The sequence below is a fragment of the Anopheles gambiae genome, chromosome 3 (genome assembly GCF_943734735.2).
Source record: "Anopheles gambiae chromosome 3, idAnoGambNW_F1_1, whole genome shotgun sequence".
NCBI classification, from domain to species: Eukaryota; Metazoa; Arthropoda; class Insecta; order Diptera; family Culicidae; genus Anopheles; species Anopheles gambiae.
Window position 1 is genome coordinate 30829226 of NC_064602.1, and position 27506 is coordinate 30856731.

A 27506-nucleotide genomic window follows, 5' to 3' on the forward strand; every position below is an offset into this window, starting at 1 on the left:
ATAGGAGTAAAATAACGATAATTTTTCCATTTTTGAACTGGTCTAATGACAGTTCAGTGGCCCGTGACAGTCACCCTCCACCGCTAAACGTCAACCCATCTGTCAAACAAATTTTATACCAGCTCGCCTGACAGGCCGAACAGGGCAGCAGCAAAAAAAACTACATCAATTATTGTGACGTGGTTGAAAATTTAGGACCGAGGAAAAGTGTTTCGTTTGTCCGGCACAAAATTGCATTAGATTTCGTTGAAAAATCCATCCTCGCACGGTGCAGCTGGTGGTATTGTGAAGCCGCAAAGATAACGCACACACCAGCCCGGTCCCGGTTATCAGGATGAGCTCGTTTAAGCGAGATAACAAGGAGGAAGATGACGGTATGTACTTTTCGGCAGCGGCGACGGCGGCGGGGAAAGGGGCGAATCGAACTGTTTAATCGCAGTGACCATTGGGTTCGATTCGTTTTGGAGGGGTGTCGCCACGATCAAAAACACTAATTTGCTTTCCTTCCTACATTGTGCACATTGTGTCGGTGCTCTGGTGGCTGGACGAAAATGTGGCGCACGAAACGGGGACGTACGCGACGGCGGGATGCAGGTGGCAATCCGTGGCAAAACCTGGAGAAGACGTCGGTGCTGCAGGAGACGCGAATGTTCAACGAGACGCCGGTGAACGCACGCAAATGTACACACATCCTCACCAAGATTCTGTACCTGCTCAATCAGGTAGGTTTACATCGCCTCCCGCGCACCTTGCGGGGAGTGTTTACATCTGCATGTGCTAATTGTAATCCCCCCTCCCCACCCTCCCCGCCTCTTCTCTCCTCAGGGTGAGGTGCTGGGCACCCGGGAAGCGACGGAGTGTTTCTTCGCGATGACGAAGCTGTTCCAATCGAAGGACGTCGTGATGCGTCGCATGGTGTACCTCGGCATCAAGGAGCTGAGCCCGATCGCGGACGACGTGATCATTGTGACGAGCTCGCTGACGAAGGACATGACCGGGAAGGAGGATCTGTACCGTGCGCCGGCCATCCGCGCCCTGTGCAGCATCACGGACAGCACGATGCTGCAGGCGGTGGAGCGCTACATGAAGCAGTGCATCGTCGACCGGAACGCGCCCGTGTCGAGCGGTGCGCTCGTTAGCTCGCTCCATCTGGCCAGCACGGCCGGGGAGGTGGTGAAGCGCTGGGCCAACGAGGCGCAGGAAGCGCTGAACAGCGACAACATTATGGTGCAGTACCATGGGCTCGGGCTGCTCTACCACATCCGCAAGGCGGACCGGCTCGCCGTCACCAAGCTGGTGAACAAGCTGACGCGCCAGCACTTGCGCAGCCCGTACGCCACCTGCTTCCTGATTCGCATTGCGTGCAAAATCATGGAGGAGGAGGACGCGAGCGGCAACGCAACCGAAGACTCGCCGCTGTTCAACTTCGTCGAGTGCTGTCTGCGCAACAAGTCCGAGATGGTGGTGTACGAGGCGGCCCACGCCGTCGTCAATCTGAAGCGCACGAATCCGCGCGAACTGTCGACCGCGGTCAGCATACTGCAGCTGTTCTGCGGCTCGTCGAAGGCCACGCTCCGCTTTGCGGCCGTGCGCACCATGAACAAGGTGGCGATGCTGCACCCGCCCGCCGTCAACGTGTGCAATCTCGATCTGGAGGGGCTGATTGCCGACTCGAACCGATCGGTGGCGACTCTCGCCATCACCACGCTGCTGAAGACGGGCGCGGAAAGCTCGGTCGAGCGGCTGATGAAGCAGATCGCCACGTTTGTGGCGGAAATTTCGGACGAGTTCAAGCTGGTGGTGGTGCAGGCGATCCGCTCGCTGTGCACCAAGTTCCCGCGCAAGCACGCGGTCACGATGAACTTCCTGAGCGGGATGCTGCGCGAAGAGGGCGGGCTGGAGTATAAAACGTCGATCGTCGACACGATCATACTGATCATTGAGGAGAACCCGGACGCGAAGGAGGCGGGCCTGGGCCATCTGTGCGAGTTCATCGAGGATTGTGAGCACACGTCGCTGGCGGTGCGAATACTGCACCTGCTCGGCAAGGAGGGCCCCTACTCGAAGTGCCCGTCGCGCTACATTCGCTTCATCTACAACCGGGTCATCCTGGAGAATGCGACCGTGCGGGCGGCGGCCGTCGCTGCCATCGCACAGTTCGGTGCCTGCTGTCCGGATCTGCTGCCGAACGTGCTGGTGCTGCTGAACCGGTGCCAGATGGATTGCGACGACGAGGTGCGCGATCGGGCCACCTACTACTACACCATCCTGAACCAGTCGAACCCGGAGCTGAACAAGCGGTTCATTGCCGACCACGAGATCGTATCGTTGCCACTGCTGGAAAAGTCACTGAACGAACATCTGAAGGGTCCGCTGGCCGAGCGGTTCGATCTGTCGATCGTGCCAAAGTCGCAGGTCGTCCAGCCGGAGGTGAACGAGGAGGTGATGATCATGAACAAAGGTAGGTTGGAAAGGAACGAGCTCGAATGTTCGCTTTTTTATTCTCAAACACGCTTTTCTCTCCTTTTTTCCCTGCAGCGGCACCAAAAATTGCACGCGTCAATCGCGAAGAGGTTAACACGGAGAAGCTGCTGGCCATCCCGGGCATCCATCATGTCGGTGCGCTGCACAAATCCTGCGCTCCGGTGCAGCTGACCGAAAGCGAAACCGAATACACGGTGTCCTGCATCAAGCACTGCTTCGCGCATCACATCGTTTTCCAGGTAAAACCACTCGTTTTTGCTTTCTACTGTATCTGAAATTGAACCCAATTTTCTTCTTTCCGCTCTTTCACGCTTTCCAGTTTGACTGTGTCAACACCCTGTCCGATCAGCTGCTGGAGAATGTGCGCGTCGATCTGGAGCTGCCGGAAGGGTTCGTGTCGCGTGCCGTCATACCGTGTGCGAAGCTGCCGTACGGTGACAAAGAATCGACCTACGTTATCGTTCAATTCCCCGAAGACGTGCCCAGCTCGATCGGTGAGTGTGAGGTCCAATGTGAGGATCCAAGCAACCAATGACAGAACATTCGAGTTACTTTGATTGATATTGTTGGAATGTAGTTTTTGCGGGTTTTACATGCGTGCTTAATTTAATTTCCTCTTTTCTTATTTTAGCCACACTGGGTGCCACATTACGCTTTTTGGTAAAGGATTGCGATCCGGCCACCGGTCAGCCCGATTCGGACGAAGGCTACAACGATGAGTACATACTGGAGGACATTGAGGTCACCGTGGCGGATCAGATGCAGAAATCCAAGAAGCAAAACTTCCTCGCCGCGTGGGAAAGTGCCGATACGGAGGGTAAGGGATTGTGGTTTTGATGCGATCAAACGAGATTGATGCTTATTGTATGTCCTTTCCACTATGCACAGAATGGGTCGAAGCGGAAGACACGTTCGAGCTGTCGTCGGTGACCAGTTTGCAGGATGCCGTCAACACGATCCTTAAATTCCTTGGCCTAGCGCCGGCGAACCTGTCCGAGAACGTGCCGGATGGTGCTCATACCCATACGTTACTCTGCTCTGGTGAGTGTGCCGCTACTGGCGTCACCCAAATTGGCCAGTGCCATTAATTTCTCCACATCCTCTCTTTGCAGGCACGTTCCGTGGTGGTGTTGAGGTGCTCGTCCGCTCCAAGCTGGCTGTGGCTGACGGTGTCACAATGCAGCTGACAGTTCGGTCGACGGATATGGACGTGGCGGAACTAATTACATCCGCAGTAGGCTAAGCAAACCACACACACCCACACACATACATGCGAGACATACGACAGCCTCTAGACAGTCTGACACGATACAGAACCCCCCCTCTCCACAGGGCCCCCCACCCCCTTTTCCAACACGTGTGGGGCTTTTACGGGGGGGGTCATTAGACATTAAACGGTTGTAGAAAACGCGCACGAAAAGAAAAGGGACACGCATTTCGTCCCACGTGCTCTGTGTTGTTGCCGGCTGTCGACGGCTCTTATTACTTCATTCCGTGCATTATAATATCCCAAAACGCGTGAGCCTTCGCGCATGAAACTAGCAGCAAACGAAACACAAACAAGCAAGGAAACAAAAGTGTGGAATATATTTTTAACGTACGTTACATCTAGCGACATAAACGAAGCAGGCATTGAAGTGGTGCGCGATGCAGGAAGCGTGTGTTATCGTACGAATTTCGTTACGTCATTTTTTTTTTAAAGAAACTGAATAGCAAACGCTTGCTTCAAGCATCCCTTTCTCGAACCACATCCACGCATCGAGAACAGTTATTTTTTTATCCGGCACTTTTGCTTTCAACAAACAACACCAAAACGAAAGAGAGCGGCACGGAGGCATCGTGAACATACATATATTTTGTGAACAAAGTGCTTTGTTTGTTAAGGCGCATTTGCCGCGGCCGGGTTGGATCTGGAGCTCACTTACACTTAAGCTGGTCCATTCGGCCGGATCATACACCTTAGCTCTCCTCCGTTTCGCACCATCTCCCATTGTCCCGGGCCAGCAATTTCCACGGCTTTCTTTTTTTTCTTCCCGCAAAAGGGGCGCACGTGTATGTGAATATGTATTAATTAGAATAATCTGAGGAAACCCAACACGAGGAACAATAATAAAGAAGCATGTTTACTTTTGTTTTCTTTAATTGGCATTTGTGTTACCGGCTTTGTTTTTCGAAAATTGATCAAAAAATAAATAACTAAAAACAGAGTGTGGCACTCTCTCGCTTTTCTGTGGGGAAATTTTAGACACCATCTGGTAATTTGTTCGAAACCATCATCGCAACACAATCTACACGTCGCTCACCGTGCAGCCACCGAACATGTCCTCCAGCAGGCCCACATTCTCCTCGGTCAGGCGAAACGTGCGCCAGCTGTTCGGTTGCTCGCGCAGCACGCCCAGAAACTCGTTAAACCCATCGTAGCTCGTATCGCCGGCAACGTACGCTTTCGTTTCCTTCGATTCCGCCACCAGCCGGACACGCTCGGTCGGGCGACGGTGGGCCGGCAACCATCGGCCGCTGGCATCATCCGCCGAGGCACCGTTTCTGCTCGATGGCCTTGCGCAGATCGACGCAAGCGCCCTATCGACCAGCTGCTTCGTGGTGGGATGGCGCAGTATCGGCTGCAGCTCGGCGCACTCCTGAAACACACAGAACCGGGCCAGATCGGCCGTCTGCATGCGCTCGAACCGCACCAGCTCCATCACCCGCTCGATCGAGCCCTGCCGCTCGGTCCAGTCGTAAATTAGCCACTGGCAGGCGGCGTAAAACACGTCCGTTTCGTCAAACACTGCAACAATGTTGGACGCCAACAGGACGGACAGTTCGTCCAGCGAAAGCTCGCAGAACTCGAGCGTACTGACGAGCGCCAGAAAGAACCGACAGATGCGCCGTAACATCATCGGCTGCAGTTGGACGTTTTCGTACCGGCGCGCCTGCAGAAACACGTAAAAGGCAGCATTTTCCACCACCCGCGGGTTGTCCAGATACTGCCAGCAGCGTTCGATCAGTGCCGGGATGCGCAGGTACTCGGCCGCCGACAGGACGGCGACAAAGCTTTGCCACTCCAGCGGCCGGTTCGGGTCGAGTATCCAGTCGTACACGATCTGGAAGGCGGCCGGTGGGACCTGGTCGGCCGGCAGCTTCACGATCGGCTGGCCCGGTTCCACCTCGTGCTCGAAGTACTCGCTGAAGCACTGCAGCGGCAGCAGATGGCAGTGGACGAGCGTGTCCGCGATGTGTACCTGCAGGTCGGTGTTTTCGCGTCGCTTGATTTTGCCCTCCATCAGTGGCCACAGCGCCGTTCGGTTGCTGGTGTGCAGCGGGGTGAAGGCAGCCTCCAGCTGCTCGGTAGAGATGTGCTGCCGCAGAAAGGAATCGGTGGAGGTGGTGAAGTGTTGCAGAAACTCGTCCGATTCTTGCTCCATGGTGGGGTGTGTTTCGTTTTATTTTATTTTTAGCCAAATATTTCTTGTTGGTGGGCGAAATTGGCAGCAGAAAAAAAGAATATAAAACAAACGTACGCGCGGATCACTTTGCCTTTAGAGCGTTGGCAGCAAACACAATACAGCAACGATGAAGACAAAAAAAAATGCCCTATCTATCGGCTACTGTGATGGATGATCCTGTTGGGCGGCCTGTAGGCGACGAACGATGGTGGGGTGTGTTTCGTTTTATTTTATTTTTAGCCAAATATTTCTTGTTGGTGGGCGAAATTGGCAGCAGAAAAAAAGAATATAAAACAAACGTACGCGCGGATCACTTTGCCTTTAGAGCGTTGGCAGCAAACACAATACAGCAACGATGAAGACAAAAAAAAATGCCCTATCTATCGGCTACTGTGATGGATGATCCTGTTGGGCGGCCTGTAGGCGACGAACCCTTGGCGTCGCATGGTGCGAATGCGCCTCCTTGGATCACTTGGATGAGTTTGAAGTGAATTTCAGTACGAAGCTGTCCGAGTGTCATTCTAGCGACGTGCTCACTGACGTGCCAATCGTCACTAAAGAATATGAAGTCCATCGTGAATACAAATATTGGTTACAAATAGGTACACTTTGTCTGCATAATTTGCTCCAGGAATGTCTTGGGTCGGCGTCGGTCTTTATGGTTGAATGCGATTCGTGTCATTGAGGATAACGTATTTTGTACCTTAGTGACGCCGTCGTTGAGGTCCTATAGCTCTTCCTCTTTCGTTAGATTTGTACCAATTTCCACGTGCCTCAGAAGCGTCTGATGTAGTTCCACCTTCGAACGACCGATTTGCAACAAAAAAACGTTTCTGGTTGTAAATCGAGATCTCAAACTGGTCCTCCAAAAATGATCTGAAATCCATAACATTCCTGGAACTATTTCTGAACTTATTATTGGCTCTAATGCCTGATCCTACAGAGTTTTTGCAACTATTCCCAACCCCAACAACGGTGCTGAACATGGTTCTGTGGTTGCCGTGGATCCATTCCAGTCCTTTTCTTTTTATTACGGGCCAACAACTGAATCTAGTTCTGTCTCAGTGATTTTGCGAAGGATTCCTACAAGCCCGTCCCAGATCATGAATCAATACTATAGATATTTCAATTCCTGTGTAGGATACCGTCTACCACGCGTAGAATTTGTGGCCATCCAAGTGAATTTGTGTATAGAGTGATTAAAACATTCCTTTTGCGTGACCTCAAATCCCACTAAAAGTAATTAGGAAACTAGCCTGCCAAAAGCGGACAAATTAAACACAACAATTCCTATTACCAGGTGCCTCCGATCGAATGAGCAGTTTCAATTAACTCTGCTTCCACACAAACGCAGCGCGTGTTTCACCACCACCACCACGTGCGCGCGGTAAGCCTTCAAAACCGCAAAAACCGTTAAATAAGCAACGCCTGCATCGACCCCATCCAAGCAAACCGGTTCGCGCAATAGGATTCTAATAGGAAATTATTCCTTGCAAATGCGGCGGCAACAGCTTGGAATTGCTCATTCTGCGACGATTTTCCTACCTCCGATTATCATCGTTGCGAGTCATCATAAATGTGCACAAATTTTGGCTGGTCCCGACGCCGTTGTCGTCGGTGAGCTGAGTCGTTCTAATATCGCCGCAACCGGAAGGTTCAAATGCAATGAAGAAGACCGGTAAAAAAGCGTTCACTATCGGTGTGGCCCGAGGTGACGTTATGTGGTGCACCCTATTGTCCTTTTACTGCTGCTGCTGGTGCACCGAGAGAGAGAGAGAGAGGGAGACACGCTTAATTTATGATAATTGTCTCGATACATTTTAATCCCTTAGTCGTATGCAAATTGTGGCACCGAAATGTCGCGAACCCGGAGTTTTGGTTGACCTCATCCCTATTGTCCTTTCTCGCCGATTCCCCCCCCCCCCGCCCCACCCCATCATGCCTATGGGATGAGTTGAGAAGGACACATTTGCATGCCATTTTCACGAATCTTTGCGGTGTGTACGTGTGTGTGTGCTTTAGCAGTGAATGAATTTATTTCGGTACATTAAACCGTTTTGGCTCTGCGGCTTTTTAGTTGCGGATTTGAGGAGTGTAATTGTTGTTTATTACTTTTTTTTTGGCTGTTGCTACTGCTGCACTATCAAGAGGAAGAAAAGTCCTTTTTTCAGGTTTGGTTTGATACTGCGAAAAGTGAATCGACTTCCCGCAGAGTTTGTATTACACTTTGGTGAGCAGCATTAATTTGGAGTGGAGATTTGCAAAAAGGATAATTATTATCCATTTGAATAAAGTATCTGATGGAAAAATGACTTGTAAAGTTAATATAACATCGTTAGAAAAAAGAGAAAAACACATAAATAAATTAAGCATAATTCAGCACTAAAAAGAATGTAAAGAAAGTCAAAAGAGGCAAAGAAATGATTTTTAAACAATTGAAAAACTTAAAAGAAGTTAAAAAGATGTACTAATAAATAAGAAAATGAAAGAGTAATAGATTAGATTTAAAAAAAAAAAACAAATCAAAAGTAATAAATACGTACAAAAAACTTAAAATAATCTTCAAACTATGAAACTATTTAAACAACTTTGTGTACCCAGAAAAGATATGAAATTATTTTAAGAAAAATGAAGTAAACTGCAATAAAATACTGTTTAAATTACTTTAATGAAATACGTGACGTATTAGTCTGCTAAGTAGCACACTGTTGTTGTATCTGCACCTACAGGCGCTAGTTTTATTTTCCTTTTATTTTTGCTACAAAAAGCAGTAAATCGAATAAACAGCGACAGCAACAAAAAAAGAAAATTGCTCTGCCCATGAAGCACCCATAACACCCATAACAATATCAATAATCATAAAAGGCATTTGAAATCCATTAGGGACAAATCTTTTTACATTTTATTTACCTCGCACCAATTTGTTTTGGCCCATCTCCCTTCGCTTACCGTACCGTACCGCTCTCTCTCTCTCAACAGCTCTCGTGGGGATTAAAAGCACCACGTCGCCATGGTATGAAGCCAAAGGGACGAGCGTAATCGAATGAGCGAGCAGGACGCGAGACGCCCGAACCGAAATGCGAACGCTTTGTCATCGACACCCAGCCACCAAGCGGATGGGTCTCCCTGACTCCCCAACAAAATCAACCAAGAGGAGAGAGCGAGAGAGAGAAAGAGAGTGTGAGAGTGTGTGAGAGAGAGAGTTTGTGTGGGGAAGTTTTCAGAAGAAAAAAACAATCATCACAGTTGGCATTGTTGCTCCTGTTTGGGGGGAGCTGAACGGAAAGCAACAGCAGACGAAGCAGCAGCGGCAAAGAAAGCTGACTAAACATTTGACGATTATTATCACTGTTATCACCGGCACAACGGGGTTTAGCTCAGGCTGAGTGGTGGCTGAACAATTCCACTCCCTTTCTGCCGCCCTTTAATCTGTTGGAATGAGTTCGACCGGTGGTAATTGCTTCCAAGTGCTTTCCAAGCAAGCAGAGCCAGCACGTGCACGCACACGGTGGTGCACACATTTTCCACATGCACGTACGCGTTGGCTCCACCCCTTCCGACCGGGGTCCCGTAGATGACCAATCGGAAGCACTAAAGCATCATTCGTAATGGCGTCCTTTGTAGTGGCGTTCGCGTTGCGTTGCCAAGCGCATGCGCAGTGGAGAAAACTCCCCTCCCAGCATGGATGCGCCTGGTCGTTGGTGTATTGTGGGATTGCAGTTCGAAGCATTGCCGTTGCCGATTTCATACGGTGCAGATGTTCGCTGTAGCCAATATGCGATGACAAAATAGCGGAAAATTCGCAATTTTAAGTTCAATTATAGATGATTGTCATCTAAGTTTGAATTAAGATAATTCACAGTTTATGTTTTATATGCCATATAAATAATATAAATTCTACATTAAACATGAGATTAAAAAAATGCCTTAAAAGTCCGAAAAAGTAAATATTTCCGATTTAAATGTTTTTTCAAGTAATCATACTATCTTTACAAACAAGCTTAAATCGATATTAAAGCAAAACTTTACACAAATTGGACAATCAAAGGGATCAAAGCGTACGCAAACAAGATAAACAAGACGTCCCGAGTCAAATTGAACACGAGCAATAAAATTATCCTATCAACAGTGATTAAATTTGCCACCATCTTTGCTTTCGCTGCCTTTGCCACAGCATGCCCCCTATTTCCCCCTTCCCACACAGTTCCTGCCCAACGAGCCATCCAGCTACATTTTAATACCGTTTAAGCCGTGAACTTCGTAGGCCCTACCTCCAGCAGCCGCCGCACACGCGCTACCTCTATCGATAGAAAATCGCTCTATTAAGTCGAAATATAGCCCTCACGGACGATTAAGCATCTCCTTTCACCATCACCAGCACCCGCAACCACCACTGCCTGGGCCGCGATTGGGCCGGACGCCGCCTCACTGTCAACTACGCGTGCCCCAAACCAACTCGGGCACGGGCACAGTCACGGTACATTTCTTCCTGGCTTCCTCAAGATGTCAGATGCTGGCCCGCGGGGCAAACGCGTGTGGATGGATGGAGCGAGAGCGCGCGCGCCCACTCGGTGACGACACCGCACTCAATTTGATTACTTTTTATTATTACGATAATCATTGGACAAACATGCAATTGAGCGAACGTGTTAAAAGCACACTCCCCCAGTTACACGCACACACGCGCGCATTCCCCCTTGTGTGTGATTTGCGCCACCGAAAAGCGCTCGTCTCACTCGTACTCATGCGCGCGAGGGAAAACGGCAGCATTATCATCAGCGAGATAGGGAGAACGGTAGGTGGATGTGTCCGCGGAAGCAGCATCCACAGCAAAACGCACACCCGCCCGAAAGGAAAGATGCACACCCATGATGAGCTATCGGTTTATTATCCGTTTGGGGGTCGTTCCGGTAGGACCTGTTTTTTCCTTCCACTGTTCCAAGGTGTATTTTCATCTCAGTCACAAGTGAATGTTTGAGTAGTGAAGCGTGTGCAAAGGAATAAAGATACGAAAAGAAACCAGAAACCACCAGTGAACTCAAGCTTGTGTGACAACGAAGGAAAAGGGCAAAAAGGAAGCTTAAACGACCCTCTAGTGGTGGTTGGCTAAAATATTGCTGCAGCCTGGGTTTTTGGTGCAATATTGTGTGCTGTGGCAAAAATTATTGCAAGTGTGGCCCAAGGGCAGAAAAAGCAACCATACGGATAGTGATGCAGTGGAACGCAAACAAACGAATGTGAAAAGTTTTCCCATTTCAAACAATGTTTACAGCTTGCAGATTGTGATTGACTAGTTTGGTGTAAAAAGATGGAAAAGAAAACATCCAAGATTGATGCTGATAGTTATACCTAAAAGAATTGCTTTGGATTGTTTTAACCAGAAAAAAACTAAGTGTTTAATGCTACGTAATGTGCTAAACGAAATAATATGTGATAAGTAAGCAAAATGGATTGAAATAAGCGTTTTGTTTCTTTATTTCTACTACCTATACGCGAAACAGACATAAAAACGTCGATTTTGTGAAGCAAATTGCCTAACTTTAGGCGCACCAACACGCGGGTATAGGAAGCAAACTAAACGATTAGCATTCGATGGATACAAAGATACTGAAATGTACATTACATACCTTTTAGCAACAAGTTTAACAATAAAACAAAGTGTTTTGTATGTTTAGCGCCTAAATGTAGGCAATTCTCTTAGCAAAAGTACACTTTTTAAGTTCCATTAGCCCATTTTCTTATACAATTTCATTTAATTTGATCGTGAATTCGGTGATTGATAAATTGAAATTATATTTTAGCCGTTCACTGATTATTCGATTGAATTCAATAAAGCAACATGAGTTGCAAGAAAGTGAAAATCGTTCGCTGGACTACCTTAACCTGCCTACAACGCGGTCACGCTTTGTTCACGGATTCACTCTCTATCGATGACGATAATTGATCAAAGCACTAGAAAATCAATAAAGCAAAACAATTCCAGCAACACACACACGATTCCCCAGGTGCAGTGAGCGTGTTTTGTGGCACGCGCCAGCCCAAAATCTGTTTCGCCCTTGGAATCCATTTTTCTAGCAGCTACTTTAAGCCCACGCTGCCCAGCATTTCAACCTGCCCGACGACGGTCGATGAAGAGCGACGATAATTAAGTTAGTGTCGATTTTTCCCACATCGGCAGCCGTGTGTTTGAGATGTTCAATCGAAATGAATCATTTTATTTGCTTTTTATAGGCTCGCTTTCGGTTCTTGCGAAAGGTTCTGTTTGATTTTCCTGAGAAATTGCTGGACTAACGGATGATTTATTTATTCCCTTTTTCCAGTTACTCCTTTAATACTGAGCTCGATTAAAAATAACCTTTTACACGGAACCAGAACCACCACAGCTGCTCCCTTGCAACGGACAACTGGTGCCGCCGGCAGCATGGAACAGTTGGCGCATTTCGTGACGAAATCGTTCGATTTCAACAACAGTCGCGTGCTGGACCTGCTCAACATGACGGCCAGCGCCGGGCCGATTTCACACCCCGATTATGGCACTCGGACCGGGTCCGACTCGGACCTGCTGTCCAACACAAGCAGCAGCCTCGGCGGTGATCTGGAGGATGAAATTCATTCTCACTCGCTCGAGGTATCGCACCATCATCGGCTAGGTCCGGCACTGCATCCACTACGATCGAACGGGCTACCACCGGGCGACAGCGAAGCAACCCGCGAAGAGCCAACGAACGAGGACGAGGAAACGATCGACATAGAAATTACCGATCTTTCGTACAGTAATGCAGGCAGCGGAAGTGTGGTTGTGCCGGAAGGTTGTACCCTCCAAAGCTCTATCTCGCTCAAGCCGACGGTTGTGTTAAGTGGTTCCGGCGGTGAAGTGACGGCAGTGGGTGAGCCAAATCACGACAAGGGGACGGTAGAGCACTCGCTCATGCTGCTAACCGGCCCGAACAATAATGAGAAAGGTGTAACGAATCGTAATGAAATTAGTGTTATACGCAAATTTGACAATAAGAGGTCGCGAGTGGGTGAGGAGGGCTCGGTGCAGGAGCGTTCTTTATCGAGTGAAACGGATGAAGCTGGTGTACGTAAAGGAGGACAGGCTGGAGAGGCTGGCAAGCGAAGTGTCGGGAGTGATGGGAATGAGGGTGGAAATGGTAAAACTATTCACAAGCGACACGTCCCCCGTAATTGGCTGATTGCTGATCTGGTTGATGAGAAGAAGGAAGGTAAGAGAGTGCTTTGCTCTACCGTTTGGTACGGGTTATAGTGTATAATTGAATAGTTTTAAACTGGTTAAAAAATAATGTCATAAATGAAGTACATAGAGCGTGATATTGTGCTATAGATTGCATACTTTTAGGCTAAAAGTTATGATGCATTTTGTTATTAATTATGAATAGACATGTATGTTTAAGATTGCATATATTCTGGCTGAAAACATATTATACATCTTATTTTAAGATTGCATACCCTCCGGATTTAAAGTTATTATGCATATTGTATTTAAGATTGCATATCTTCAGGCTGAAAATCACTAAACATTTTGCGTATAAGATTGCATACCTTAAGGCGGAATATTGTTAGTAACCAGCTTTAAGGATTGTAAATTTTCAAGCTGTAGTCAATTAAAAATCCCCGCTAATGATTGCATACTTGCAGGCTGTAAGCTGTTATGCTGTGAGCCTGAAAGTATGCAAAAACACGTTACAAGCTCTTATTCTTCGTTTATTCAGAATTATATTGTCTATCAACAATCTATTTCTATCTCAAACTATACGAAATGCGTAGTTTTAAATTAGCCTCATTTAAAAAGTAACTTCAAGCACTACATACAGTAAACTATACCACCAATCCGTTCTCTAATTCCCAGACAAAACCAAAGATGACGTTGCCTTAAATCTCGTGCGCTCGGAAAGCGAAACCGGGCCGCCCAAGCAGGCCCACGGATACGATCCCGCCGGGCTGCAGGTGGTACGCCCCAAACCAGCCTCCGAGTTGCTCAAGCAAAGTGTCGATCTCATCAACAATCACCACTATTCGGGGGTAGTAGGATCGATAGGCGGCGGCACACACAGCACAACCGTTCCCGGTACCGACGGTGAATCTGACACAGGTAGGTAGGTGAATCTCCTTTCAGGTGTGAAAAAACCGAGCAAAAACAGGGACAGATAATTATTTAACATCCTCTTTCCGTGGGTAAGAAAGTTGGACAGTTTTGCCCTTGCCATACCAATCCCTATCATCCCACCGTGAGTATAAGAAAGTAATCAAATAAATTAACCTCTTGCAATACAAAAAAGGGTTGCGCACGGCGCGGATAAGATGGGAACAGCAAACAAAAAAAGGGACACAGTAATATTTTACCAAACGATCACAGTAAAAGCCTTTGCGCATTAATCCAGCAGCCCAACGGGAAAAGGCTAATGCGGAAGGGCCGTGCAGCGAGAAGGGGAAGTCGTTGTCTATTAATTAGCATTCGAAGCAGACAGGGCAGACAACCACGTCGCAGCAGCAGCAACGTAACGAACTCTGTTTCGGTAAAGTCGCTGCTGTCAATTCGCTTAATTTTGCACCATTAATTCTCCGTGTTTGAGGTGCCTGGTGCCGTGACTGGGATATGCTCACTGCGCCAGCAAGGAAATAGAGGCAGTCGGTGGTGTTCACCGCCATGCTTAAAACCTCTTCCTAGCAGCTCTTTAACATCTTTCGTGCACGCTTTTAAGTTGTCTTTACCGCGTCCGGGCCATGTCTTGTACAAAGTATTTACATTTCATTATCCATCTAAAGCCAATCCTTCCCGGATGGGAAGGATTTACACTGCGCTAAACGGGGGGCAAACAAGAAATGATCATTTCGAGAGCTAGTTAGCTAAAATGAAAGAGGGAAAGGTACAGACAGGCAGACAGAGAGACAGAGCGAGGTAGAGAGTCGTGCAGAAGCGTGCTATCGGGTCGCGTTTGCGTGTTAATTAATTAATTGGTTGTGCCGTAAGGAAGATGACTTAATTAAATGGTTGTTTTCTTCAAGATTTTCGTTACCCGTTCGAGGCGGGGATGGTAATGTTGGGTTTTGGTGGGATTAGCAGTGATTGAAGAAGCATAGCATAGAACCCGTTTCCAGATTATGAGCAACTCGTTTGGCAAATGTTGCCGCCTTTGTAAAGCTTGTTAAATGGTTGAATTAAATGGTTTCGGTGAAGTGTTGGATCGTTTGATTCAATTTATCGGTCTATCAATTTATATGTAGCACTTAGGGCAAATGGCATTTATAGGACACTATTCAGATCGTGTTGATTTGGAGACTTCAATTTCAGCATTAAAATATTCATTTTCAATCAAATACCGAACCAGAAACAAGTCTTTAAAGTTCATATTTTGATATTTAATCACGCTTTATAGCTCTTTTTCGCTCTGATTCATTGCAATAAGAGCGTTTACATTATTGTAACTCACTTTGCCCCTGTTTACACCAAACAATTTGTAATAAAACGATATTTTCCCCCATTAGAATACAATTACTCTCTCTCTCTATCACTGAGTATCCCCATGGTGCATAGATTAAATTTATCTGCAACACACTCAATACATAACTCTCCCCTGACAAACTGTTATCTGTGCTACAGCAATTGCATCGCGGAAAAATTGTGCTTCTCTTCCATTCCTTTCCCTCTCTCTCTCTGACACACTCCAAACCAACTCCACACGCAATCGGCATCGGAAAACTCATTACCACCACACTTGCGACCTGTGTGCGGCGGGGTATGATCGTTTTACAAACGGAAAATCAGTACAAAACCAGCACCAGCCTTGTATGCAGGCAGAAGGTGAACCACCAGAACATTCACCATGGGTTGCAAAATGTAATAACAATCGCAACACCATTACTCGCTGACCCCATTACTCCAACCATTGCCTTTGCCTTTGCCGACGCTGTGTATCATAAGTTTGCTCTTTTAAATCACATCACCCACCACTACCACTGTTCTAAGAGGTTCCGTTAAAAAGAAGCAATAGAAAAAAGGAAGTACTGAACAATAAAAACCTTAAGTGGTAAAAGATAACGCACTGCACGCCGTTTGAGGTACATTTACCTGCTGCTCGAGAAAAGCCAACAACCCATAACATCTTGAAACATTACCATCCTTAGCGTAAGGCTTCCAGCTGCCATCGACCACTCCATAACTTCAGGCAGGCAAGTTTGTTATTAAGTTTTGTGCGCACAAAATAACCGTACTTCATCGGTGTGCCCAGCGTGCGAACGTCGGTGTGGAAGTTCATCTTTTGCTCAACCCCGTGAAAAGTTGTAAAGCCACGAACCGGCTCGCCGTCGTCGGAGCGCCCGAGCGCCCCGGTACACAAACTTTAGACTATTATTGTGTTAAATTGATATAAATTGCATTACAAATAATCATGAATAAAAGATTGGACTAGGGCGAGGCGATGCGAACTGAGGGGTGAGTGGGGCGAGTGGTTGCGCTCTGCTGGTTCGGCGGCTCGTTTGCGCGTGTAAAACACGGGCGGGAAAAACGGTACGGAGTCGTTGTTCGATAGGGCGTACAGCGTTGAAGGATAGAACGTTTGAAACAGTGGTGTAAGGGAGTTTAATCTCGGCCAACCCCCGCTCGGTAGAGGAAGAGCCGGGCCTTTGCTCCGAGGTGATTGAGGTGCGTTCGAGAATAGGGAGGTTGAAAGGTTTGATTAAATTTAGCCTTGTTTATGTGGATTGAGCGTGAACTCAAGGGCGGCAGGGTTACGCGTGGAAGGGGACCCTGTTGGCTGGTACTATCACCATCACCGTTTCGTGGTCAAGGAACTTCCGTTTTTAGTGTGTTTTTATTGACTCTGTTTTAGTTTTGGTCCCGGTGAAGCGCCTAACAGTATGCAATGCTTATAGCAAATGTGTGCTATTGCACCCGATGCAGAGAACCATTAATTAAATCACAATAATTCAGTCAAAGTAATGCCCTTTTTCGCCAACTTTAAATGCTGATAAATGATGTGCCTTACACGAAAAGAAGTGCGTACCACAAAGCATGATCTCTGGCTGATGAAGCTCCTCAACATTATTAATCATTTCTTTTCCTCAAATTTCAACGAAGAATAATTGTTCCACCATAACAACCGATAATCTGTGATCCGTTTGAACGTTTTCTCTTCCTCAGAAGCGCGCATTCCGGCACCCCGCCAGCAGTCACTCTCACCCGAACAGGACGATCCATCCTCATCGGCCGATGGGACACGATCGGATTCCGCACCACCACCACCACCAACGGCTCCCCCGACGGCCGAGGACCGACTGAAACATCCACCCGAATCGACGGCCCACGTCGCGAACGGGCACGGTCCACTGTCCGCCCTGTCGAACAACAAGCAGCGCCGGTCGCGAACGAACTTTACGCTCGAGCAGCTGAACGAGCTCGAGCGGCTGTTCGAGGAGACGCACTATCCGGATGCATTTATGCGGGAAGAGCTAAGCCAGCGGTTGGGACTGAGCGAGGCAAGGGTGCAGGTATGTAAGGAAGGGTATAACGAGAGTGAAAGAAAAAAAAACAGTTCCTCACCATTTCGGGTGGCAAAATCACTTAGGCAAATTGAAAGGATTACTGCTGCCTGTACGTCCCCTGACCGGATGGTTACGATTATTTTTAAAAGGAGTTTTTCCTTTTGGGTAAATGGTGCGGGAAGGTGCGAAGCGATTTTGGAAGCCACAGACAGTAACATAATTTGAATTATCGAATTCTAGGTGGTTTACGGTGCATACGTTATTTCGGGACGCATAAAATTGGCTTAGAGGGAAGGGAATTTGTGGGTTTTTATGGTACCAGGGATACATTTATCGACATTCAATAACACCTAGAAGGGTTTGCACAAGTGATGTGCTCTCTGGAGCGCACTCAAGACTCCGATCCAACTCCGACTATTGTTAGTTCGATGCCGTCTCCTGCAAAATGGTGAACCATTAGTTTCGAGTTGGAGTCGGCCGGAGTCATCCGGAGTCGTAGTCGTCCGGGCCGGTGTCGTTTGGATTTGTCTGGAGTCGTCTGAGGTCGGCTGAGTTTGTCTGGAGTCTTCCAGAGTCCATCAACACCAACCCGGACGATACCGGACGACTGCGACTCCGACTCTGGAAGACTTTGGATGATTCCGCACGACTCCAGACGACTCCGAACGACATCGACCCGGACGAGCCGGACAACGCCAACTCTGGAAGACTCTGCATGATTCCAGACGACTCCAGAAGACTCCGAACGATACCGACTCCGACGACTACGACTCCGACTCTGGAAGACTCTGGATAATTCCGGACGACTCCGGACGACTCCAGACGACTCCAACTCTGGACGACTCTGGATGATTCCGAACAACTCCGGACGGCTCCAGATGATTCCGAACGACTTCGAATAATTCTGGGAGGACCAACCTTCCGGAGTCGGTTCCGAAATGGTAGCAGTCGGATCGGAGCTGACTTCGGATTGTTGCCTACCTTACCCATCACTAGTTTGCACACATTCGTGTCGTGTAGATTGCATAGCTTTAGGCGTCCATACTTTAAATGCGTTTAGTAAATTGTTGAACATTTCTTAGAACTCTTTTCCTCTTTTTAAAGGTTTTGTTTTGTACCTTTTATCTCTTATCTTTAAAAAAAAAGTTCAAGAAATCAATGCTCTCCAGTATGTGTCAGCTTTAATAGCTTAACCAGTCCCGTAATGATACAACAGATTCAAACAAAAATCCACATCCAAAGCATGTTACGATCCAAAGCTGGGCGCCTCCATTAGCCCCACACCACGACGGGGTCTCGCAATACTTTTGCAACTTTTTGTTTATCGCACTTCGATCAATCGTACCGATAAAGATGTTTGGAGTTTGTGGTAGTGTGCCTGTGTTACTGTGTACTTGTTTGTGCGCGAAAGACAGGGGTTCTGTGGAAAAAGTGGCATTTAATTAAATTAATTTGCTCACCATTAGTTGGCGAATTTGTTACGTTGCGTAAATCGGACATTAATTTTCCACTAATTGATTGGCTTTCCTTCTTTTCTTTTTTTTTTTGGTTTCGCTCTTTCTTGAGACCGTGCCGTTTGTTTCGATCCCTTCAAAGCAAGAGGGAGAGCTAATCGATAGCGGCTAGGAAAGGAGTGGAGCGAATGTTGTGCGAAGTGATTTTTGTAGCATTTAAAAATTGACATCCAATCGGTTATTTATGGTTCAGTGATGAGGCAATCGGTCTTTCGGTTCTGGTCAAACCACTCACCCGCTTAATGGGGTTTCCATTACGCTGTTGTTGGTGGTGGCGTCATCGAACAGGCGATGCGAGTCATCTTTTGGTCTGTTTGGTTGTAGTGCCAGCACTACCGAAACACAAGTTGTTGTCAACCCTGTGTAAATCCCGTTCGACCCCTGAACACTAACCTTTTCCTCCGGAACTACTCCTCACTCGCTATTTATATCAATTTCGCTCAAGATGGCCGTTAAATTAGCCGTGAGTTATGGACCGGCGGGAATCATAATTTTGCCTCAGTCCCTGCCAATCCCCCGTTTGTCTGTCCCGGATTTCATTAAACGGGGTTGAGTTGCAGGATGTGCAGTACAGCTGGACACAGCAGTAGCGGACTGTGGACGGGATTTATGATAGCCATCAGACCGGTTGCAAAAGCAATGTGGCGTTAATTGAATTTTTCGACCAAAAGAAAACAATTCCACACACACACACACAAAGGGAGAGAGAGAGAATGTAAGAGAAAGTATCATTCGTAGTCGTCCGTCAGATGATCTTAGCAGTGATTTTGTGTTCCCCCGTTTCTTCGATGAAAGTTTCACTCCCAATAGATTACGGAGATGCGGAGATGCGGGTCAAGAAGGGAATGGAACCGTGCCACGATACCGAAAGTATAATCAAGCAAACGTAGTTCCGTGTGCTGCCATTACTCATCATAATAAACGCTTTAGTTTGCAGTTTTGTTGCAGTTTGGAGTTGCTTATTTATTGTTCCATTTTTTCTCTCCCAATTGTCTTCCTTCCCAAACAGGTTTGGTTCCAAAACAGACGGGCAAAGTGTCGCAAGCACGAGAATCAAATGCATAAAGGTGAGTATTAAGAATGAAAATAAAAACAAGTTCTCCTTCATATAGTCAGCACCGAAAATACTATAATTTCCATTATAAAATCATAAAATGGCGCTTCGACACCACAGCGAACAACAATCCCCATTTTGTCCAACAAGGTCCAATGTTCAACATTAACTTCTAATTGGCCATTTATTTCACGTAGTCTCTCGTACAGCGTACACATGCACACACACATGCAGCCTTATAAATTATGCATTCGATGCAACCGATTGCAATATTCCTCGATTGTCCGGTTTCCCACCATCTCCGGGCCTTTACGATCATCGATCATCGAACCGAATCGAGGCACAATCTGCCGCACGGACAACACGGGGTTTGATGTTAATTTCCACAGCTTTTCAGCCGATTGGAAAATTTATCACAAAATCCCCCACCTTGTGGCACCTCTCTTGATGTCTCTCTCTCTCTCTCTCTTACCCTGGTTGCGCATATGTGCGCATTAAAATTGAACGCGAACGTGTGCGTGTTTTTATGATCAGTATTTATATTTATTGAATAGAAGAAATTTTAACCCTGCCCCGCCCATCCAGCGTATGCAGCGACACTCTGAGAGATTATGGGAGAGGGCGCTGGAAAGGATTCGATTTGATCAAATAATTTATATTCTGATTTATGTTTATGTCCTCGTGCAGTGAGCAATATTGTTGCCGCTCCCCGATGTCGCTGCCTGTAAAGTAATGCGCTCTGTTCTGTTTGGGGGTGAAATTTCCACATTCAAATGATTCGGCACACCAAACACAACAAGGGAAAGGAGGATACGAGCACGTCAAACCCTATTTCTGAATATAAACCTCTCATGCGCCCAGCAGGACGTGTGGTGTGCTTTCGAGTTGGAAAAGACACTCACCAATGCCTCACCAATGTTTCCCACGCCCGTGCCGAATCGATGGTCATTTTTATTGACCATGTGAGAAAACCGGTCGATACCGGGTGAATCGAAGCCAAAAAAAAAAGGATTCTTCAAGCAAGTGCCACATTGAGTCTGCGCATATGTTGCGCAACTTAAAAGAACACAGACACACATGAGGCTGTGTCCTTTTCCTTCATCTTCTGCCCTCATGCATCTCGCTTTAGCCGTGGCCCCAAAAAACCGAGGTCATTATTTATGCCGCCCCGTAGGAGACTGTCATCAATTTGGCTTCTAATTTAATTCGGTCGTTTATGAAAAATGTATTGAATTTGCATTTGCACACGCTGACGACCCGTTCACCCTCGTGGCGGGAGTTTTGTTAAGGACGGCGTGCAGTTTAAAATGCTACCACACAACAAGCATACGGTGTACGACGATTGGTGGTGATGGTGGTGGTGTTTTTAGACAAACATTAATTAGATTGTAGCAATTTAATGAAATTACTCATGCAAACCACCGTTAAAATCGTTGCGTTCTCCTTCTGCGTTTGCAAAGTTCCAACTGAACTGTACATGAAATTTAAGAGGGGTACCTCGGGAAAGAGTGGTACCACAATTGACGCGATGAATGTCGGCCCTTTGGCATGGGAAGAATCTTCATCCCCAAAACACAGCCCGATTGTTTCACGGTGTAAGCGGCCGGATGGTGCTAAAGTCAATTAATGTTATTGAATTCGTCGCTTCAATCACAGCATAAACACTCAATTATCCGATAAACATGGCTTTTACACCACCACCCACCATTTGTTTGTTCTTGGGAGAGGGAGAGAGAGAGAGAGAGATAGAAAGAGAGAGGTGAAGAGAAACAAACAACAACCTCAATTGTCTGTGCAGAAGGGTGCAAAATAAAGGGAAAGCCGTTTCGTTTAACCCCTGATTTGTATCCGATTTTTCCCTATTCCATTTCGAATGCGCGAGAGAGCGACAACCAGCGGCACAAATCGAAACAAATCGCTGAAACTTGAAACAATTATTTTGTCCAACACTGCTGTGCGTGTGTGTATGTAAGCATAGTCCTTGGCACTGAAACCGTACCCGAAACAAGAACACTTGACTCACACTTACTGGTTTGCTCGTTCCACAAAACCAGGACGAAGTGTACGAGACCAATGATGAACGAAGGGACAAAAACTGTAATTTATTGCACTGGGAATAAGTGTCCTGGGAATAGTATCCTGGAAGGAACGTGTCCTAGCTTGGCACAGCCACACACACGGACAAACACCGATTGGGATGAATTTCTCTACAGTACCAGTCGCGTTGCTCGCTTTGCGCTTTACGCAAGACGGACGCCACAGGAGTGTGAGTGGGAGTGAGGCTGGTGAAAAATAGATTCGACTTAGCGTCACGCGCGATAAGTAAAGCAATTCGCTCAGGAAGCAATTCGCTAGAAAGCATGTGTTGAAGCCCTATTTGCTGGTTTGCACACAGAGCGATGCGGTTCGATGCATTTTTTGAAGGCCGGAATTCATTACCGCTTCAAATTCGATTTTCACTAGCGCATCTGGCGGCGACTGGTGGAAACTTTTTTTAGTCATCGAAGGAATGGTCGTTCAAAATTAAGTAGTGTTTTCACCGTTTTATGATGCGAAAATAGCTTAAATACTTGCACAACATATTTATCTATAAATTACAAAGCCTTTTCAGTGCAGTTTAAGTAAAAAAAAACATGGAAAAATAACATATTTTCTGAAGCGGCTCCAAATTGTTTGGCAAAATGCTTCGGTCAGCCGCCGCCGGATGCGCTAATGAAAATCGAAATTACACTAACGAGTATGAACAATGTCGGCCTTAAGGATGCATATTGATTGTTTTAAATTTAAAGATATATACAGTGGAGCGCCGTTTATCCGGATACCTTTTATCCGGCTGTCAAGTTAATCCGTGCTGTTGAGAAATGACAATTGAATACAAAGGTGACATTGCGTTATGAGGAGGATATTTGAAAAAGCCGTTATAAGAGCACATTGTCATAACAAAAAACACTACAGTTCATGGCAAATTTCAAATATTCCAATTGTAAAACATGAAGTTAATAAAAACTGGCTTTTTTTATCAAAAAATAAGATAGTTTTTCAAAAAATAATCAGGAATTGGTGATAAAATATATCATTTGACTCATTATCCGTGTTATTCGCTTATCCGGGCGAGGTCAAGTCCCGAGAAGCCCGGATAAACGGCGCTCCATTCTAATACCTAATTTGCAATTTTTCTAATTTGATCATACTTTATTTGATTTTTTTTGATAAAAAATATAACCTTTTACAAATTTCTACTTTTTTATTTAAATTATCAGCCCATAAAACTGTAGCACTTACTGTATTATGATATCATAAGACTATTTTGGGGGACATATGACTCTTCAGTAGCTAAAACAATATAAATTATTTTTATATCCTAATCATCATTCACTACCTTCAACGGCAATACTAACAGCAATGCTAACAAAGAGTGACATGAGGCGCCATCTATTGTAAAACAAGTGGTACTAACTCAATACTCATCCACACCACTATTTAAATAGCCTTGCTACTAACGTTTCAAAAAACAAAACTTAACTGTGTACCTTCCACACAAAATACACTATGAAAACAAGGCATACGGGCCAGCGAACTAATGAAACTGGTTCACATTTCCTCGTTAGCACAGTTTTTGTTCGGAATCGTTCGTTCAATTCTCAACGCAAAGGCAACAAAAACAACTCCAAAACAGGCCATTTCGTTCTGAAAATGTTCTGGGGGGTCCTCGCTGTTTAGATTGGTACCCGTACGCAAACAAACCACCGACGTCACGTTTTGTGCATTCAAAGCAGCGGAAAGGCTCATCGAATCCCGGAACCACCCAGCCCCCTCCATGGCCTACCCACCCCGGTTCCGAGAGCAAATTAGCTTGTGCAGCGGTGTGCGTCGAGTTCAACATCCGAGCAGGCATTGGGAAAAATCGTGCCAACCAGCCGCGGACGGGGAAGCTAAAAAGGGAAGCTCCCACTGTGTGTGTGTGTTTGCACAGCCAAATTGGCAGACAAACAGAGTGTAAACATTCACTGAGCTCCGGACCGGGAAAATAATACATGCAAATTTAAATTATGCACTTATACTGTACCTTTCCCGGGATGGAAGCGACGAACCCCCTCCCACAGATTGCCGTGTCGTAGAAGTCGCCATGTTTGGGGGGAATGACAAATTACAGCTAGCGGCGCAGGAGCGGCAGCGCACACGTTCGACTGGGGCGTCGATTTACTGACTCGACAAAACCACCAATTTTAAGCCGTTTTGTGCTTAGTGATGGCGGTTGGGCTGCGACATACTGCATGTACGAGGAGCTTTGGTTTCTCCAGCCTGCAACAAACACACACACACACCTTTGTACACAGCAATGTGCAACTGAATCCGTCAAACGGCACTGTAACTCCATCGCCTACTAAACGAATCCCCGGCGCCATTTACGGGGCAGAGCTAGAGCTCGTGCAAACGGCGCTGTGGCAACCCGTTGGGGGGGTTTGTTTCTAAGCAAACAGTCACCCAGGGCCGACGACGTGATGTGCATTTGCAACCGACCTGTTTTTAGTAGTGTGGTTTGTGTGTGTGTGTATTATTTCCGTCCTTTTTACTCCCGCGTTTTTGAATGTAAACCTCCAAACATGAAACGGAATGCTTTCGCCACCTGCAGCAGCGTAAAAAGGGATATTGGTGCCGCCTTGTTTTTGTATTTGTTTTTTTTTTTGTTTTGTGTTAAACCCTATGATGTGAGCCGTGATCTCACAGTGATACGAGACGAAACGAATGATTTTATTTTCAAATCAAGCTGCTCCTACATTCCGGGGCTATATTTCCCCTTCCCGCTCCAACAAAAAAAGGTTTCGTTGCCGAGTCGGCAATAAATACAACACAAAATGATAATTTAATAAACTGTCTGACGACCCTGTTCCGTTTTTCCTTCCCTTTTCTCTGTGCTGTTTTTCCTTCCTTTTCACACCTAAACCAACACAATCATGTGTGTGCGTGTCCCTTCGAAAATTGCTGGCCAGACTAAGCAAAGACAGTCGGTCCTCTTTGCTCCCTTCGCGACCAACCGACCGGTAGCACTCTGTTGCGTATCTCTGGGCTTTCTGGGCTGGGAAGGGAGAGACGGCACGGGACCGGGGTCTGGGAGTCTCCGGATTTATGGGATTACATCAAATGTAATCACATAATTGAATTAGCTGCTGTTTCTCCCCGCCCGCTCCGCCGTGCCGTCCATCATACCCTCCGCCAGCCAACCACCACCCAGCATTCCAAATCAAGTGGAAAGATAAAGTTAAGGGCGAGAAATGATCATAAAACGGGAACGAGGGGTGGAGGAAAAGGAACTAAAAAAAAAACAGACCGAGTGCCGACCAACCGAGAACCGATCGCCCTGTGAGGAGGCACTGGGCAAGAATTTCGCTCGTTCGGGAGGCGAGTGTTCAATTGCTCTTGCGCGCTGCTCTGGTTTTACGAATTTTTAAAGTGAGCAATCTTCAAGGTTTTTTTTATTATTATTTTGCAGCGTACATAAATTGCATCGGGCGTATGATAATTGCATTTATGATTCATAACAGTGAAATTATGTGCTATTGGTATAGGGTACGAGCTTCATTTACGAGTGCGTTACGAGCGATTTTTAAATTATTAACGAAAATACAAAATTTAATTTTCCCAAAATTTATGTCTAAAATTTTTTTTAAGCAATCAGTTTAATATTAACGGATTTATGACACGAGCTTGTAGTGGTATTGAGCAGCAAAGTGAGATTAGCTTGAAATGAAGTTGTTTGTAAGCAGTATCCATAGAATTTCATTTTAAAATGGATTGAAGCTTCGAAATACATTTAAACATTTTGAATTACATCGGTTAGAATCGTTAAAATGAAATTTTTCGATAGTGAAAAGCGATTAATAAGAACATATCGTATTTTTTCTAGTACTTTTTTTATGAAAAATAAAACAAAATCAACTTCTAAAACCATAATTCAGTCACTCGTCTTGTCTGTTGCTTGTTGATGTCTTCTTAAGTAAGCTTCTCTGGTTCCGTTGTCTATTCCGCTGAGACACGTTTTCCTCCATTTACCTCCACCCAACCCAACTAAACAACTGTCCAGACTGTGAGCCGATGAAGCAGCCGGAACCCGGAAGTGGAATTTAGTTGGCTATCATTCAATTCTTGCCTTTCATAAATCTTTTACCTTTCTCCTGTGTTTAACGCTGGCAGTGAAAAAGAGACATTGTTTACATCTCTCTCTTTCTCTCTCTCTCTCTTCCCCAGGAATTATCCTTTCGAGCCACAGCCCACCGGTCACAACACCGCTCGAACCGTGCCGGATAGCACCGTATGTTAACGTGCCGTCCCTTCGTGCCGGAACCGGCGGTGTCCCACCCGGCAGTGGTACGGGCGCGTCTGGATTGCCCCCTTCGTCATCTACCACAGCAGCAGCGGCGGCGGCGGCGGCAGCTGCGGCGGCTGCAGCGGCTGCCGTCAACCATCCCTTTCCCGTTGCTGCCTTTTCTGCCTTCGATTCCGCGTTCATATCTGCCGCAGCACAGCAGGTAAGAGGGCACACACACACGTTGCTCCATAAAGCTCCCTCCGTTGTGTAAAACTCTCAACTACTGGATCCTGTTTTCGTTCTCTTTCGCACACACACACACACATACTCACGCACATACAGTATGCAGCGGCCCTTTCTTCCGGTTCCGTTCCGACGAGCCTTTTCTCCCTTTCCCAGTACGTCCCGCGACCGGGTGGATTGGCGGCGGCGGCAGCGATTGCCACGCTGCCCGGCTTTAGCGTGGCGCACGACAAAAACTCCAGCATCGTCGATCTGCGCCTGAAGGCGGAAAAGCACAAGGAAAATCAGAAGAAAATTGTAAATAATGTGTCGTCGTAATTGAGGGTCGGGGCGTTTGGGTTTTGGTGGAAGGCCAGCGTAAAAAAAGCTATCGATGGTGGAGACATCGGCGCATCAACAGTGTTCACCTTAGTTTTCGGTGAATCGATACGTGAATCTGTAATGCTGTGAGGGCAAGAGGGGGGTGATTTAAGCTCGCTCACAATACTTCTTGTTTTTTTTTTCCTGTGTAATATATACAGACAACCCGTTTCGGTAGTGCTATCTTCTGTGTTGATTATTTTAACGGGGATATTGGCCTTTAATCCTTTACTGTTTTTATTGATCCATGGCATCCGAACACTCCTATGGATAGGTGGCCTTCAGAGGGTACATTATGTGTAAAAGCTTTAAAACAAAATTTAAAAATTAAGAAATAGACAGTAACCTCATATATATGAAAGAGTATGTAAGTAAGTAAGTATGAAGCATTAGCTTTAGATCTTGTTGACAATTTGCCGAAAATTGTTGAAAAATGGAGTAAGTCATCTGGAGTTAAAGTAGACCGGAATTGGTCTGAGGTGGAGTTGGCCGTAGTTGCAGTAGGCAGGAATTGGATTTGGCCAGAGTTGGCCGAAGTTGGAGTTTGCCGGAATGAGAACACTGTCTGTCAACTGTCGGAAACCATAAGAGGTCTA

The 27506-nt window shown here is 46.5% G+C and overlaps 3 protein-coding genes across 5 annotated transcripts; 2 read left to right on the forward strand and 1 right to left on the reverse strand.

The window, feature by feature from the left end:
- The first annotated feature begins 109 nt into the window (after positions 1-109).
- On the forward strand, positions 110-4626 carry LOC1280258 (coatomer subunit gamma). 2 transcript variants are annotated; one of them, XM_061654609.1, is made up of 8 exons: positions 110-374; positions 595-722; positions 826-2461; positions 2539-2723; positions 2804-2978; positions 3116-3301; positions 3373-3525; positions 3597-4626. In XM_061654609.1, the coding sequence occupies exons 1-8, from the start codon at positions 335-337 to the stop codon at positions 3725-3727; spliced, it is 2634 nt and encodes an 877-aa protein (XP_061510593.1). In that variant the 5' UTR covers positions 110-334; the 3' UTR covers positions 3728-4626. The 2 variants fall into 2 exon arrangements, with proteins under 2 accessions (XP_061510593.1, XP_061510592.1); XM_061654608.1 differs by lacking the exon at positions 110-374 and having other exon boundaries at positions 537-722.
- Positions 4502-6107, reverse strand: LOC4578042 (uncharacterized). Its single transcript, XM_001238249.2, has one exon. It carries the CDS (start codon positions 5907-5909, stop codon positions 4773-4775), a length of 1137 nt encoding a protein of 378 aa, XP_001238250.2. The 5' UTR covers positions 5910-6107; the 3' UTR covers positions 4502-4772.
- A 4669-nt stretch (positions 6108-10776) lies between these two features.
- LOC1280259 (segmentation polarity homeobox protein engrailed) lies at positions 10777-27134 on the forward strand. 2 transcript variants are annotated; one of them, XM_061659457.1, is made up of 7 exons: positions 10777-11367; positions 12251-13156; positions 13801-14043; positions 17092-17438; positions 19956-20013; positions 26247-26527; positions 26650-27134. In XM_061659457.1, exons 2-7 carry the CDS (start codon positions 12352-12354, stop codon positions 26866-26868), a joined length of 1953 nt encoding a protein of 650 aa, XP_061515441.1. In that variant the 5' UTR covers positions 10777-11367; positions 12251-12351; the 3' UTR covers positions 26869-27134. The 2 variants fall into 2 exon arrangements, with proteins under 2 accessions (XP_061515441.1, XP_061515440.1); XM_061659456.1 differs by having other exon boundaries at positions 10810-10873.
- Positions 27135-27506: the final 372 nt, after the last annotated feature.

Excerpts from the sequence above, each read along its gene's own strand:
- LOC1280259 (XM_061659457.1), top strand. The coding sequence starts at position 12,352 with ATGGAACAGTTGGCGCATTTCGTGACGAAATCGTTCGATTTCAACAAC. Across the intron at positions 14,044-17,091 it reads CGACGGTGAATCTGACACAG|AAGCGCGCATTCCGGCACCC; the intron begins GTAGGTAGGTGA and ends TCTCTTCCTCAG. Across the intron at positions 17,439-19,955 it reads TGAGCGAGGCAAGGGTGCAG|GTTTGGTTCCAAAACAGACG; the intron begins GTATGTAAGGAA and ends CTTCCCAAACAG.
- LOC4578042 (XM_001238249.2), bottom strand. The coding sequence starts at position 5,909 with ATGGAGCAAGAATCGGACGAGTTTCTGCAACACTTCACCACCTCCACC.
- LOC1280258 (XM_061654608.1), top strand. The coding sequence starts at position 552 with ATGTGGCGCACGAAACGGGGACGTACGCGACGGCGGGATGCAGGTGGC. Across the intron at positions 2,462-2,538 it reads GGTGATGATCATGAACAAAG|CGGCACCAAAAATTGCACGC; the intron begins GTAGGTTGGAAA and ends TTTTCCCTGCAG. Across the intron at positions 3,302-3,372 it reads GGAAAGTGCCGATACGGAGG|AATGGGTCGAAGCGGAAGAC; the intron begins GTAAGGGATTGT and ends CACTATGCACAG.